Source organism: Macrotis lagotis, chromosome 3, assembly GCF_037893015.1.
Source record: "Macrotis lagotis isolate mMagLag1 chromosome 3, bilby.v1.9.chrom.fasta, whole genome shotgun sequence".
NCBI classification, from domain to species: Eukaryota; Metazoa; Chordata; class Mammalia; order Peramelemorphia; family Peramelidae; genus Macrotis; species Macrotis lagotis.
The window spans coordinates 239,855,630-239,870,399 of record NC_133660.1 but is presented as its reverse complement, the minus strand read 5'-3'; the positions used below and the strand labels follow the sequence as shown (position 1 = coordinate 239,870,399).

The following is a 14,770-nucleotide window of genomic DNA, read 5'->3' as shown; positions in this document are numbered from 1 at the left end:
CCCCGCCCCGGGGGCCGGCGCCGATTGGCGGGCCGCGGCGGGGCGGGCGCTGATTGGGCGGCGGGCGGGCCGTTCGGGGCGGCTCCGGCGGGTTCGGCTGGCCCGGCGCGATAAGTTCGGCTGCAGACGCGCCGCCGCGCCAGCAGCGAGTCGGAGCTCTATGGAGGTGGCGGCGGGTACCGGGTGGCGGCTGCAGCGGCGACTCCCCTGAGCCGAGACCCCCCCCCCCGGCCCCGGCTCCTTCCCCCTCCCTCCCCCTTTTTTGTTTTCCGCTCCCCTCCCCCTCCCCCGTCCCCGACGACCGGACCCCGAGGAGGCAGCTGCGGCGGCGGCTGCTGCGGCCTCGGAGAAGGTGAGGCGGCGGCGGGGCCGCGGCGGCGCGCTCTAAGATGGCCGCCGGCCTCCGGCCGCTGCTCGAGCGGCACAAAATGGCGGCGGCGGCCATGGCGGCCGCGGGGCCGGGCCGGGCCGGGCCTCCCGCCGCCGCGGAGGCGGCGGGGGCCGGGCGCGGCCGCTGAGCGGCTCCGCCGTTGGGAGGGCGCGTGCGCGCGGGCGGGCCGAGCCCGAGGCGGCGGCGGCGGGGGCCCCGGTGCCAGCCCCGGTGCCAGCCCCGGCGGCCGGGAGGAGCAGGTGCGGGCCCGGCGGGCGGCGGGGGCAGAACAAAGAGCCGCGGGCCGGCGCCGCCCCGGGCCCGGGCCGCGCAGCGAGGCCCGCGGGGCCCCGGCTCTTTGTTCGCGGGGCCCGGCCCGGCCCGGCCGCCGCTCCCCTCCCCCTCCCGGGCTTCGCTAGCCTAACGGTGGGGGAGGGGAGCGGCGGCGCCTCCCCGGCGGGGGGGGGGGCCTCCAACCTTGAGCTTGAGGGAGCCCCCGCCCCGCCCCCACCCGGCCGGGCCGCACTTTTGTCTGGGATCTGCATTGCGGTGGAGCCGCCGCCCCGCCCGGGCAGCCGCCTGGGGACCCCCCTTCCTGAGCTCGCTCAGCCTGATTTCACCTCCTTTTCCATTTTTTTTCCTCAGGTTTTCACTTCTCCCCCCCTCCCCCCACCCCTCCCCACCCCCATCCATTAATATTATTCTTTTGAAGACTCTTCGTTGTCAAGCCGCCAAAGTGGAGAGTGCGATTGCAGAAGGGGGTGCTTCTCGTTTCAGGTGAGTTGAGCCCACAAAGAGCAGCACCTCCTCGTGCTTGGGATCCCCCCACCCCGGGAAGCAGGCGGGGTCGCGGGCGTGACCTTAAACTGGCTCCATAAGGGTACAAAGGGTCCTCCGACCTCAAAGCCCTTCCCTAAAGATAGCAGTTGGGGGGGGGCCTTATAGAAGAAAGTTGGAACATTTTTTTGCCTTTTTTTTGAAAATAGTGCTTCTTCGGGCGGAGGAGGAAGTAGGGGTGCACCTCAGCACTATCCCAAGACTGCCGGCAGCAGGTATCTTGATTTAAATTTTTTCTTATAAAAACTGCCTGTTTTTAGTGACCATTTATCAGATTGGGATTTCTTTTTTTCCTTTTCTTTCTCCATTTTCCTCCTTCTCTTCTGAAATATGAACTCTCCAGCTTAAAATATCCATGTATTTTCTAGTAAAGTATAGACATTTCCCCCATCTTCCTCACCATTGTGATTGATCTAATCTTGGGTGTTAGAAACCCCAAAACAAATAATACCTCTGTAAGGCAGAATTTGCTTAAAAGACCTTCAATCTTTCGAGAATTAGTGTGTTTTACATTAACTCTTTGTTTCTTTCTTACTTTTGGATTTCTTGAGAAAGAATTACTCCTCAAAATTCTCATAGTATTTGCTTTTTTTTTTACTAATTCATTTGCCATTCTTCCTTCATGACTTTCACTAAGGGAGTGGTGACATTAGGTCTAAAACCTCTCATTTGTGAAAAGAAGGGAACTGAGTCCCAGAGAACTAGTTTCAAGAAGGCCCCTGGGAACTGTTCTAGAGTGATGTTCACACTATATGTGTACGTGTTATTAGAGGGAAAGACTGAACTGTTTTCTTCCCTTTTCCTACCCCCCAGTGATTTCGATTAGTGAATTTAGTATGTTTAGATCTCTTGTTCTGGAAAAGCTAATCACAATCCTGGTTTTTACTTTTCTCCTTTTCGCCCTTAATCAGCGAGTTCCTGGGGAAAACCCCAGGGCAAAACGCTCAGAAATGGATCCCTGCACGAAGCACTAGACGAGATGACAACTCCGCAGCAAACAACTCCGCAAACGAAAAAGAACGACATGACGCAATCTTCAGGAAAGTAAGAGGGTAAGAAAAGGACATTTATCTGTCTACAAAAATGGATTATAGACCATATAAATGATGTTGCTGGTATGACAATATACAGCAAAAGGAGATAGAGTAATAGCAAACACTGAGGCACTAAGTAGAAGTACATAAGGACTTGGTAACAGGGAATGTCTTGAGTTCTACTCCCAGTATGGTAGATTCAATAGATTTAGAAATACATACACTCTGCTTACTTTATCCCCCCAAATTCTACTGGGGTTTTTTTTAATAAACCACCCCACCCCCATGTGTTCACACAAAAGCTTAAATTATAAAAACAGTGTGCCCTGAAACTTAAAATAAAGCCAATATATGCATGGAAAATTATTTGTTAGAGAATACAGCTACTTTTTATGTGCTCCTAACTAAGCTAAATGTGCAGAAAGTATTCTGGTATTTGGACTATTGCCAAAAGGAAATATTTCATGCTTGTTTTGTTTTTTTCCCCAGCATACTAAATAAGCTTACTCCTGAAAAGTTTGACAAGCTATGCCTTGAGCTCCTCAATGTGGGTGTAGAGTCTAAACTCATCTTAAAAGGGGTCATACTGCTGGTAAGTTAAACAATGAACGTTTCCCTTCCCTTTGATTGTCCATCAGTTTAAAATTTGAAACTTTAAAAATTTTATTCTTAGAACTCCTGAATTTAAGTCAATTGATTTAATTTGTAATGATAAAAACTACTCCTGAAGATACTATATTTAATACTCTTTAGAATTAAGTGGGAAGGTAGCAAGAGAGAGAATGGAACATTTATACAAATGAATACAGGGCCATAGAGAGTAAAAGGTGGGTGGAGCAAAGAAAGTCTTCTGGGATATGTGAAGAGGAAGAAAACACAAGACTTCCTGGATGAGGTGACACCTGAACTAGGAACACTTTGCTTTAATTCCTAAAGTTCTAAAAGAGATGTATATACATAGAATAATATAACATTATTCCCTTTCCCCTGTGTGAAGAGACAGGCATCTATAGTATCCACAACACAGCTGATTTTTAATCAAATGGAAAGTAATTATTTTCAACAACACTTGGTATAAATGAAATAAAAGTTGAAAGGCATAGTTTATGATCCGCAGAATTCTTTGATTTTTTTTTATTTTTTTATTTTTTTTTTTGGTTTTTAGCTTACAATTTGTTGAGCTGTATGATAGATTTCAAACCCAGTATCAAACAAATGATATTTACTAAAGGAGTAAACTTCTTTTTGTAGATTGTTGACAAAGCCCTCGAAGAGCCAAAGTATAGCTCACTGTATGCTCAACTATGTCTGCGACTGGCAGAAGATGCACCAAACTTTGATGGCCCAGCAGCTGAGGGTCAACCAGGACAGAAGCAGAGCACAGTAAGGGTTTGTTCACTTTTCTTTCTTTTTTGCCTGCCAAAAAGTTTTGCAAAATTATATTCACTACTCATTGACTTTTAGAATATTTCATTAGTGTTTCTCCTTTGTCAACAGACATTCAGACGCCTCCTAATTTCCAAACTACAAGATGAATTTGAGAACCGAACCAGAAATGTTGATAGTAAGACTGTCATTTTTCTCTTCCCTGATGTCTATTCCCTTCAACCCCCTAGTACTTTTTTGTTAATAAACTTGAGCACTAAAATTTGGTTTTGCTACTTTCTAGTCTATGACAAACGTGACAACCCCCTCCTTCCTGAGGAGGAGGAACAGAGAGCCATTGCTAAGATCAAGATGTTGGGGAACATCAAATTCATTGGAGAACTTGGCAAGCTTGATCTTATTCATGAATCTATCCTTCATAAGTGCATCAAAACAGTAAGTATTTAGTTTTTTGTTTTTTCCTTTGAGAGCTTAAATTAATAATGTAGACTTAAAAACGGCGGGGGGGGGGCTTTTAGTACCTTGTACTACTTGTCAAATAAGATTGTAAAACCATTTTAGCTACTAACTAGTTTAGCTCAACATTTTCAAGAAGTCAAGCTGCCCAGTATAGCTGTTTTTTGGAAGCTGGAACTTCCTTAACTTTTAGTTTTCACAGTATATGGAGCTATTTGATAATGTGTCGATGGTGGTACAAAGAATTTAACCAGTTCTCTTATTTTTGGCACATTGCAGCTTTTGGAAAAGAAGAAGAGAGTACAACTCAAAGATATGGGAGAGGATTTGGAGTGCCTCTGTCAGATAATGAGGACAGTGGGGCCTAGGTTAGACCATGAAAGAGCCAAGGTATTTGACACTCAGTCTTTATCATTCTTTTTACATCTCCATATCTAACATTGATTGATACACAGACCATTTCAATCATATGCTGTTTTATAATTGCTATATTTTTGTTCCTTTTGTTCAGTCCTTAATGGATCAGTATTTTGCCCGAATGTGTTCCTTAATGCTAAGTAAGGAATTGCCAGCAAGGATTCGTTTCCTGCTGCAGGTAAGACTTTGTCTATAAATGAAATGATTCCATTACTCTGATCTTCATTTTTACCAAGTCAAAAGTAAAATAACTTGTTTTTTAAATTAAAGGATACTGTGGAGTTGCGAGAACACAATTGGGTTCCTCGCAAAGCTTTTCTTGACAATGGACCAAAGACGATCAATCAAATCCGTCAAGATGCAGTAAAAGTAAGGAACGATTTTTGTAATATTTGAGGTATTTCGTGACTAGTGATATTTGATGAGTTTGATTCCTAGAACCTTATTTTGCCTTTTCTCATTTCTTCAATGTTAGGGATCAGAAAATCAGACAGTAATTCTGACTTAAAGAAATCCATGGTCCTTGCAAACTGTTTTTCTCTTCTATGTAACCCTATAAATGCTAATTGCAGTCAGACTAATTTTTTTTTTTTTTGGCTGTTTTGTAGGATCTAGGAGTTTTTATTCCTGCTCCTATGGCTCAAGGGATGAGAAGTGACTTTTTCCTGGAGGGACCGTTTATGCCCCCCAGGATGAAACTCGACAGGGACCCACTTGGAGGACTTGCTGATATGTTTGGACAAATGCCAGGTGACTGATAGATAAATGAAAAGTCAGTTTCACTGTAGAAAGGTTTCTATAGATGTAGAATTCTTATTTATTCATTTTTTATCTTCAGGTAGCGGAATTGGTACTGGTCCAGGAGTTATCCAGGATAGATTTTCACCCACCATGGGACGTCATCGATCAAATCAACTCTTCAATGGCCATGGGGGTCATATCATGCCTCCACAATCCCAGTTTGGAGAGATGGGAGGCAAGTTTATGAAAAGCCAGGTAAGAAAGCATTCTAAAAGTATTTTTCATAAAGCTAGAATACAAATTTAAAACAACTTCCATCTACTCTATGAACAGACTTAAGTTTGTAATAAAAATATTGGAAATGCCCATACCTCTAAAATTAGTAAAATCCTAATTTTCTCTTCACTTAGATTGTACCAGTTAGTCCACCTGGAAACAGCTGGCTTCATTCTAAAGTACCACTTAGGCTAGATGGTACTTTTTTTTATTCCCCATTATTCCCTTTCTTTGGGCATATCCAACTAGGCTTTCATCATGACTTGACTGTTCTGATTCTTTATTACCATAATTTGTGGACTCCTTTATCTAGACTTTTATTTCTTTCTGAAATAGGGGCTAAGCCAGCTCTACCATAACCAGAGTCAGGGACTCTTATCCCAGCTGCAAGGACAGTCGAAGGATATGCCACCTCGGTTTTCTAAAAAAGGACAGCTTAATGCAGATGAGGTACTTTACCTGTGTTACTCCTAACCATAGTTTGTGGATTCGAAATATATTGCCCAATGATTATAGAAAGACGCGTTATTATGAGGACTTAATGCTGGAATTCTTTACCTCCTTTTTTTTCCCCCTATACTTTTCTTTCTTTTCTCCTTCTTTGGATGTCCAGCGTCCTGTGAACAAGATTATGAGATATGAGGGCAACTCTACCCTTCCCCCCCCCATTAAATACTAGAGGAAGGAAAACATTAGACATGATATATGTTGTTCCCTGTAAGATGTCTTTTAACTTAAACATAGTTGAGCTGATGGGATAATGTACTTCAGAGAAAATACATGATAGGTTTACTATAAGTGTCAATCCCACCATTTTTAGTTTCTCTACTAGTAAATTTAAATGTAAACGGTCTTGATTTAGATTTTTCTGTGCCTGATTTGGGGATGGGAAGGGACTTTCAAAGATTTCTAGGTGATTCTTCTTAAAAGTCTAATGATGGAAGAATGATTTGTATTTCATTCCAGATTAGTCTGAGGCCTGCTCAATCTTTCCTAATGAATAAAAATCAAGTGCCAAAGCTTCAGCCCCAGATAACTATGATTCCTCCCAGTGCACAACCACCACGCACTCAAACACCACCTCTGGGACAGGTAAATGCTGTTAGGACTTCCTCTCTGTGATCCTCTTCCATACTTTGCTATTATTTTAGTGGTAAAGTCGGGGGGGGGTGACATCTCAAAAAAACTATAGAACTAAATAAAAGATGATGTGTACAACATGATGTAAAGATTTTTTTAATGTGTTTCATTGATATTTTTAGACTCCTCAGCTTGGCCTCAAAACTAATCCACCACTTATTCAAGAAAAGCCTGCCAAGATCAGTAAAAAACCTCCACCATCAAAAGAAGAACTACTCAAACTAACTGTAAGTTATCTTTAAAATAGTCTGGGAAATCTTTATTTTATGGCACATACCTAGGAAAGGTCCTCATATCTTGGCTATTTCTCTGTTGCAGGAAGCTGTGGTGACAGAGTATCTGAATAGTGGGAATGCAAATGATGCTGTCAATGGTGTACGTGAAATGAGGGCCCCCAAACATTTTCTCCCAGAAATGTTAAGCAAAGTAATCATCCAATCACTAGACAGGACTGATGAAGACAAAGAAAAAGCAAGTGCTTTGATCAGTTTACTTAAACAGGAAGGAATAGCCACTAGTGACAACTTTATGCAGGTATGAGAATATTGCTTCTAAAACTGAAATTACCTGTCCAAGTCTTTTAAACAATTTGGATTGAAGCTTATGAAAGTTTGGGTTTTTCCCTCACCAGGCTTTCCTGAATGTATTGGATCAGTGCCCAAAACTTGAGGTAGACATCCCTTTGGTGAAATCCTATTTAGCACAGTTTGCAGCCCGGGCCATCATTTCAGAGTTGGTGAGCATTTCAGAGCTAGCTCAACCACTGGAAAGCGGCACCCACTTCCCTCTCTTCTTACTTTGCCTTCAACAATTAGCTAAGTTACAAGATCGTGAATGGTTAACAGAACTTTTCCAACAAAGCAAAGTCAATATGCAGAAAATGCTTCCAGGTAAGATAATTTTTTTTTTAATTAATAGTTGATTTTGATCTTCATCTCACCAAAAGACAGTCACAATAGAAAGAGAGGCTGATCTCAATCTGGGATGACCTGTGTTCAGTTTTAAAATGCCTTTAAAACCTAACCTGACCCTGAACAGCCAAGTCACTTTACCTCTTAGTGCTCTGCAGTAGCAGGAAAGGAGCCTGGGTTGTACTAGTTGGTGTAGAGAAGCTCCTTCAGCTCAGCTACAAATCGCCCTAAATGTCTAGGCCCTAGCTCTATTGTACAGACCACCCATACAATTGTTCCACACAAAGGGAATCACATAAATATTCAGGCTTCCAATCCAAATAATAGCAAGCTTTATTTTTAATGAAGGTGATCTAAGTTCATTGTTGGTTTATTCTCATTAATGCTTTCTAGGAAGATGAATCTTAACTTATTTCAGCTAAATTGCAGTTAACAATCCATTCAACTTGATTTTTCAAAATTCTCTTTCTTAGTAAAATTTAACCTTTTTTTACTTGCAGAAATCGATCAGAATAAGGATCGAATGTTGGAGATTTTGGAGGGAAAGGGACTTAGTTTCTTGTTCCCACTTCTCAAATTGGAGAAGGAACTGTTGAAGCAAATAAAGTTGGATCCATCCCCTCAAACCATATATAAATGGATTAAAGACAACATTTCTCCCAAACTTCATGTAGACAAGGGATTTGTGAACATTTTAATGACTAGGTAAGATGTTCTTAATTGTGGTGTTTAAAATTAAGCTGAGACTAGGAAGATACTTGATTATAGAAATGTTTGTCTCCTAAAAGCCAGTTGCTTTTAGTTCTGACTTGCTCTCTTCTGTCTAGCTTCTTGCAGTATATCTCTAGTGAAGTAAGCCCACCCAATGAGGAAACGGATTCTTCCTCTGCTCCTTCCAAAGAGCAGTTGGAGCAGGAAAAACAGCTGCTTCTCTCTTTCAAGCCAGTAATGCAGAAGTTCCTTCATGATCACGTTGACCTACAAGTTAGTGCCCTGTATGCTCTTCAGGTGCACTGCTACAATAACAACTTTCCAAAAGGTAAGAGTCAGTATTTCACTTAATAGAGGCCTTGTAAGCCTTTAGCTTTTGAGGTTAGGATTTTAATACTATAAATATTGGTTGTTCAGTTCTTACACAGTACTTGATAATAGTGGCTTTTGATTTTCCTTGTAGGCATGTTACTGCGCTTCTTTGTTCATTTCTATGATATGGAAATAATTGAAGAGGAAGCTTTCCTAGCATGGAAAGAGGATATAACCCAAGAGTTTCCAGGGAAGGGCAAGGCTTTATTCCAGGTAAATTCTCACTTTAGTCAATAATGTTGTCTGATCTAAATATGTATATGTCACACTATCTACATCTGTTTTAACATCTCTGGCACTAGATTAATCAATATCTTTTTGAGGTAATTAGAGGTTTAAACACAAGTACACCCATTGAGAATAAGACCTTGGCACCATGCTTTAAAATTAAAACTGCCTCAGCCCCAGAAGAAGGAAAGGGTTTGGAAATTTGCCACCCACAGTATGAAAAGAATTATATTTGAGGTGACTTTAAAAAAAATGGTCTAGGGTTTGGTAGACCTGGTTTTTAATCTCCCCTGTTCCATCTGGGCTTAGTTATGGTGCTCTGCCACCCAAGGTTCCCTTTGAATGGAGTCTTAGGATTCAGGGATCTGGGATTCACTCAGCAGCAGAAGTGAAACAGGATTTTTTTTGTATTGATAGAAATCTATCAATCTAGAAAAGTAAATCTATTGTGGTCCAGAATGTTAAAAGCAGTTAATCTAATTTATAGGTCAACCAATGGCTCACCTGGCTGGAAACTGCTGAAGAAGAAGAATCAGAGGAAGAAGCTGACTAAAAGACCAGCCAAAGCCTTAAAATTGTGCAAACATACTGTTGCTAGGATGTAACTGCGTTTGACCTAACCACTGCGAAAATTCATTCCGCTGTCATGTTTTCACAATATCTAAAGCAGAAGCATGTCAATAGGATGTTCTTCTGCCTAAGGTTTTTTGTAGTGTAACGTCTTAATCATAGTCTACCATCAAATATCTTAGAGTATCCTTAATGTTTAGATAGTGTATTAGCAGCATGCAATAATTACATCCTGAGTTCTCAAGCAGAGGCAGTCTGTTGCAAGGACCTTCTTGGCTGCCAGTTATCATAGGCTGTTTTAAGTTAGAAAACTGAATAGCAACACTGAATACTGTAGAGATGCACTTTGCTCAGTGTAATACTTGAGTCGTTGCAATATTTGATTATCCATTTGGTTGTTACAGAGGATTCTTAACTGTAATCGATGGTTGTTGCCGTAATAGTATATTGCCTGTATTTCTACCTCTAGTAATGGGCTTTATGTGCTAGATTTTAATATCCTTGAGCCTGGGCAAGTGCATAAGTCTTTTTAAAAGAAACATGGTTTACTTGCACAAAACTGATCAGTTTTGAGAGATCGTTAATGCCCTTGAAGAGAAGTGGTTTTTGTGGGTGTGAAACAAAAAATGGTGAGAATTTGAATTGGTCCCTCTTATTATAGTATTGAAATTAAGTCTACTTAATTTATCAAGTCATGTTCATGCCCTGATTTTATATACTTGTATCTATCAATAAACATTGTGATACTTGAGGGGAATGTCTATGTGTATATTTTGAATTCCTCTTAAACTTACTCTGGAGAATTGTAATTGGAATATGCCTCAAATCTGAGGGTGATCTTCAAGTACTTTAGAGAATGACTTTGAGCTCTTTGAATCTTAAGATCTTGGGTCCTAGTAAGTGTTCTTTACACTTTACTATCCTACTCTCTTCTGCCTCCGTAGTTTTGTTGAATCACAGGTATGTTGATATTCCTAGGAATTCTTGGTGTTTTTAAAAATCTCCCTCTGCATTCAAGGTGGTGGCAGTTGATTTAGCTCCCAAATTTGGATTGTCCAACATAACATATTTTGCTGTTGCACTTTCAAGGTTGAGGTAGTTTTTTTTCTAAAATGTAGTGATGCAGTTCATTAAAGAGAATGGAGTAATAGGATGTATCACAGAATCAAAGATGGGTTGAGGAGTGTGATGACAATATTTCCAGAGTGAGCACACTGTTGGTTTTGTGAAGTAATTTGGTTGCTGATCACTTAATTGAGACATATATAGCCTTAATTAGGATTTAGAGATTTGCATTTGTGCATTCTAGTTTTGGCTTGAGGTAATGAGAATAGGACTTGAGATGAAGAAATTGTGAATGACTTGGAGGGCTTTGGATTTAAAGAGGAGAAATTTGGCAAGACATGATTGTAGATATAAATTAACCCCAAATGCTTTTATAGCAATGGTTCTAAAAAATCTGACCTCCAACCAAAAGAAACATCTATGGAAGGATAACTGAAGAAGATTGAGACAGGAAAAGGTGTGGCCATTGAGGATGGAAACAAAGGAAGCTACATAAAATAGGCCTACAGTTTATGTGGGGCAACAACAAAAATGGAATCTGCAAATTTGTAGTTCCCCCCCCCCCCCCCATAGGAGTAGTGATGTTAATTGGCCATTGTGGAACTATAACCTGTATACAGATGCAAGCTGTTTGCTCTTTGAAAGTAAACAAACTTGACCGTTGACTACTTTTTCCTTGGTTTTCCCACCTCAGCACTTGATCTTTTTAAGGAGGTAGAAAGGCAGGGGAGACCTGTGAAAGATCACTACTTAAAAGGGCAGCTGGGTAAAAATAGGATAGATGTAAATTTTGTTGGGAGGGAGGTTCAGTCTTGAGGAGGAGTGGAAATAAATTGTATGACATGACAAAATAACCGCCACCCCCAGAAGGAAACCATTTAGACCAAGAATTCTTAAAACCCTTCAAAACATTTTTAAATCATAAAATAAAATCTAGGATTATGAAGAAAATGTGTGCTTTTCAAGTTCTCCAAATGTTTTTATATGCATAGACCCCAGATTAAGGACTCCTGATCTAGTCAATTTTGACAATAAAAAAAACTGCTAGAGAAGAGATTGCCATGGATTAAAAAATTGAGGGTGGAAGGTGGGGGAATAATTCATTTTGTTGCTTTTAAAGGCAAGGCAAGAGATGAGGCAAATTTGGTTGAGGTTGGTGAGGGCATTTGGATCCAGAGATCAGGGCTTTAGAAAGCATGATTAGGTTCCTGCCCAGACTTGGAAAGACCTGGTAAATAACCAGTATTGGTTTGGAATCTAAAAGGAAGAAAATTGCTTATGTATGTATGTCCTCCAAGCTACGGTAGTATTAGACACTACTTGAGACAAACCTTAAAATTAGGTCCTTTATACTGTAATCAGTTGTTTGATTAGACTTTGACTTAAAAGGTTTTTTCAAATTTTTCAAATTTAATTCATTGGGACATTTATCACAGGTGCAATTTGATGAACTTGATAATAGCCTACAGATTTTCAATGGGGATTAAATAAAACAGTTTCCAGACTGCCAATGCAGGTTTATTTCCATCTCTTGGATCTGCATCTTGCAAGGTTATGTTTTAGTATTCCATTTCTGCTTAAGAATTTTTATAATTCTGGAGCAATTCTATTGTTTCTCAGACTATCAATGGGACATCAAGAGTTTATCCCCTCAATGGAGACAAGACTTCTAGACCCATTAGATAAGGTTTTCTTTGCTCAGGCTTGAACAGTTTTGATGTATACATAAGATAATACCTTGGAAGAAACCTGAGAAGACATCAAATAAGATGACCTTAATTTGGTTTTAAAATAAAAAAAATCCTCCATTCTGTTCACCATCATTTGTAACATGTCTATTCCAACTCTGTAGAAGATGTTTTGTAACAATTGTTTTGTTACAGTATTCACATGTTGATTTGGAATGATGTCTCATCTTAACAAAAGAGCAGTGATCTGTCTACTGATAACTAATGGAAAGTGGGACAATTTGTTCACTCTGGCTTCCTCTGGTCAGGATCAGACATTGTGTCAGCCTAGGTTTGGTAGAAGCACTCAGTGATGTCAGAGGAACTCCAAAAGAGTAGTGGGCCTCAAGTTCACAAACTTAAGGAACCAGTAATCAACTAATGGCTTCAGGTGTCTCTAGAGATCCACTGAGATTTGGTAGAATAAGATGCCTGAGATATGGCTGAAAGACTACTTTTCCCAGTGCTATTTCTTTTGAATAAATGAGCCTAGTAGAAGATTGGGTACTAGAACCTGCTATAAATAACCTAGAATTTCTCACCTCAGGAATTATGAGGGACCTCAAATCCAGAGACACTGAAACAATCTGGAGATCATTGGGGTGACCCTGAGAAGTTATGGGTAGATATGAGCATGAATGAGCTGAACTCAGCAGGGCCCACAAAGCCCATGGCTTGCAGGAAACCAGTTCAAGAAGAAGCCCCTGAGATTTCTCATCTACAGGATGAGTGCTTAAACCCAATGGCCAGAATCCACCTCAACTAATCCTGAAAACCTCTAGCAAGAGTCCACTGGTACAGCCCCAAAGCAAGGAAGAACTCCAGACAGGAGTCATGACTAAACAAACTAGATCATGGAAATTAAAAATGAATGTTTAACTAATGAAGTTAAATCAAATTTATAGGATTAAAAGCTGTTCCCCTTTAGATAAATGGTATATAAGTATATAAGTATATAAGAATTTTCAAAGGAAAACTAAACTATCAATTGTCATAAGAACAAAAAGTGCTTCAAATCAATAGTTCAGAAAAATGCAAATCAAGTTTCTATTTTACACCCCCTGAAACCAACAAAGATGACAAATGAGGAAAATAACATTAGAGGTATTATTATTAACGGAGCTATGAATGGATTCAGCCATTCTGGAATGCTATTTAGAACTATGGCTCAAAAGTTACTGAACCTTTTGACCAGTTAAACCACCACTAGCACTAGGGTGAGAGTTTGCCTATTCCTTCTCAGGGCTGCTCATCCACCTTCGGTGTCCATCTCTCACCTAACTTTCACCTGCAGCTTCAAGAAGCTGTAGCTTGAGTGGTCACACCCCAATAAACCATCTCAGGCAGACGGATTGAGGTTAACCAGTAAACCTCAAACTCACTTTTAACAGGGGGATGTATACTTCTAGTATATGAAGACTTTCCCCAGAGGAATAGGCAGATGAGAAAAAATGTCTCCAATGGTGATGAAAGTATTTAAAGCTTGGCCAGACAGCAAAGACACTAAGATCCCATCTACTGCTTCCTGAACCATTACTAGTCATCTTGTCTTCTGTCTTGCCATCAGACTTCAATGACTCTGGAAGAGGGAATGAGATTGATCCCTTTCTCCCCAGTTATATGCATAAAGTCAAGACATCATCCTGTGATGTCATTGGTCCCCTTCAAAAATGAGGGATGAATAAGTCATGATCTCAAAGCAAAACAAAAATAGATTGAATAAGGAGATAATCAGGGAAGCTGTATTTTGCTTAACACTACTATAGATAATAAACCACGAGTAGTTGAAATTTAGAGAAGCATAGTAAGAATTACATGAACTGATGCTGAATGAAGGGAGCAGAACCAAGACAACATTGAATAACATTGTGAAATGATCAACTATGATGAATGCAGCTCCTCTCAGCAGTTCAGAGAGCAAGGACAACCCTAAAAGACCTGATGGACAATGCCATCCATCCACACCCAGAGGAAAAAAAGAAGACAATCTGAATGGATATTATATTCACTTTTTTAAAAGCTCTCTTTTTCCCTCCTATCCCATGGTTTTATTTTTTTTCCCTTACTCCTAATTCCTCATACACAAAATGACTACTAATATAACTATATTATAAACACAAAAATACATGTACAATTTTACCAGACTCATCACTGCCAAAGGGAGAAAGGGGTAAAGGGAGAATGGTAGAAAAATGTGTAACATAAATATACAAATGGATGAATGTTAAAAAATTTCCATAACATATTGGAAAAAATAAAATGTCAATTTTAAAAAGTACCATAAGGGGTAGCTGGGTGGCACAATGGATAGAGCACCAGCCCTGGAGTCAGGAGGACCTGAATTCAAATTCAACCTCAGACACTTAATTACCTAGCTGTGTGGCCTTGGGCAAGCCACTTAACCCCATTGCCTTGCAAAAAAAAAAAAAAATACCATAGATAATGAAATAATATCAATGCTAAACATATATGCACCAAATAGCATGGCATCCAAATTCTTAAAAAAATAAATTATAGGAGAAAATAGAA

At 40.4% G+C, this 14,770-nt stretch overlaps 1 protein-coding gene and 1 non-coding gene across 2 annotated transcripts; both read left to right on the top strand.

Moving 5' to 3' along the window:
- Positions 1–1,029: 1,029 nt before the first annotated feature.
- Positions 1,030–12,334, top strand: EIF4G2 (eukaryotic translation initiation factor 4 gamma 2). The gene is made up of 21 exons (XM_074230317.1): positions 1,030–1,147; positions 1,357–1,422; positions 2,119–2,259; positions 2,731–2,833; positions 3,493–3,630; positions 3,739–3,805; positions 3,911–4,062; positions 4,363–4,473; positions 4,595–4,678; positions 4,771–4,869; positions 5,109–5,250; positions 5,339–5,496; positions 5,854–5,967; positions 6,484–6,609; positions 6,780–6,884; positions 6,976–7,191; positions 7,289–7,547; positions 8,069–8,273; positions 8,396–8,607; positions 8,743–8,864; positions 9,367–12,334. The coding sequence occupies exons 7-21, from the start codon at positions 3,979–3,981 to the stop codon at positions 9,430–9,432; spliced, it is 2,103 nt and encodes a 700-aa protein (XP_074086418.1). The 5' UTR covers positions 1,030–1,147; positions 1,357–1,422; positions 2,119–2,259; positions 2,731–2,833; positions 3,493–3,630; positions 3,739–3,805; positions 3,911–3,978; the 3' UTR covers positions 9,433–12,334.
- LOC141519796 (small nucleolar RNA SNORD97) lies at positions 6,017–6,165 on the top strand. Its single transcript, XR_012477432.1, has one exon. It is a non-coding gene; the product is annotated as a small nucleolar RNA SNORD97 (small nucleolar RNA).
- Positions 12,335–14,770: the final 2,436 nt, after the last annotated feature.

What these genes read in the sequence shown, in the direction of transcription:
- EIF4G2 (XM_074230317.1), top strand. Translation starts at nt 3,979, where the DNA reads ATGTTGGGGAACATCAAATTCATTGGAGAACTTGGCAAGCTTGATCTT. An exon ending in TTCATAAGTGCATCAAAACA is followed by an intron (nt 4,063 to 4,362) that starts GTAAGTATTTAG and finishes GGCACATTGCAG; the next exon opens with CTTTTGGAAAAGAAGAAGAG. An exon ending in TATGCAGAAAATGCTTCCAG is followed by an intron (nt 7,548 to 8,068) that starts GTAAGATAATTT and finishes TTTTACTTGCAG; the next exon opens with AAATCGATCAGAATAAGGAT.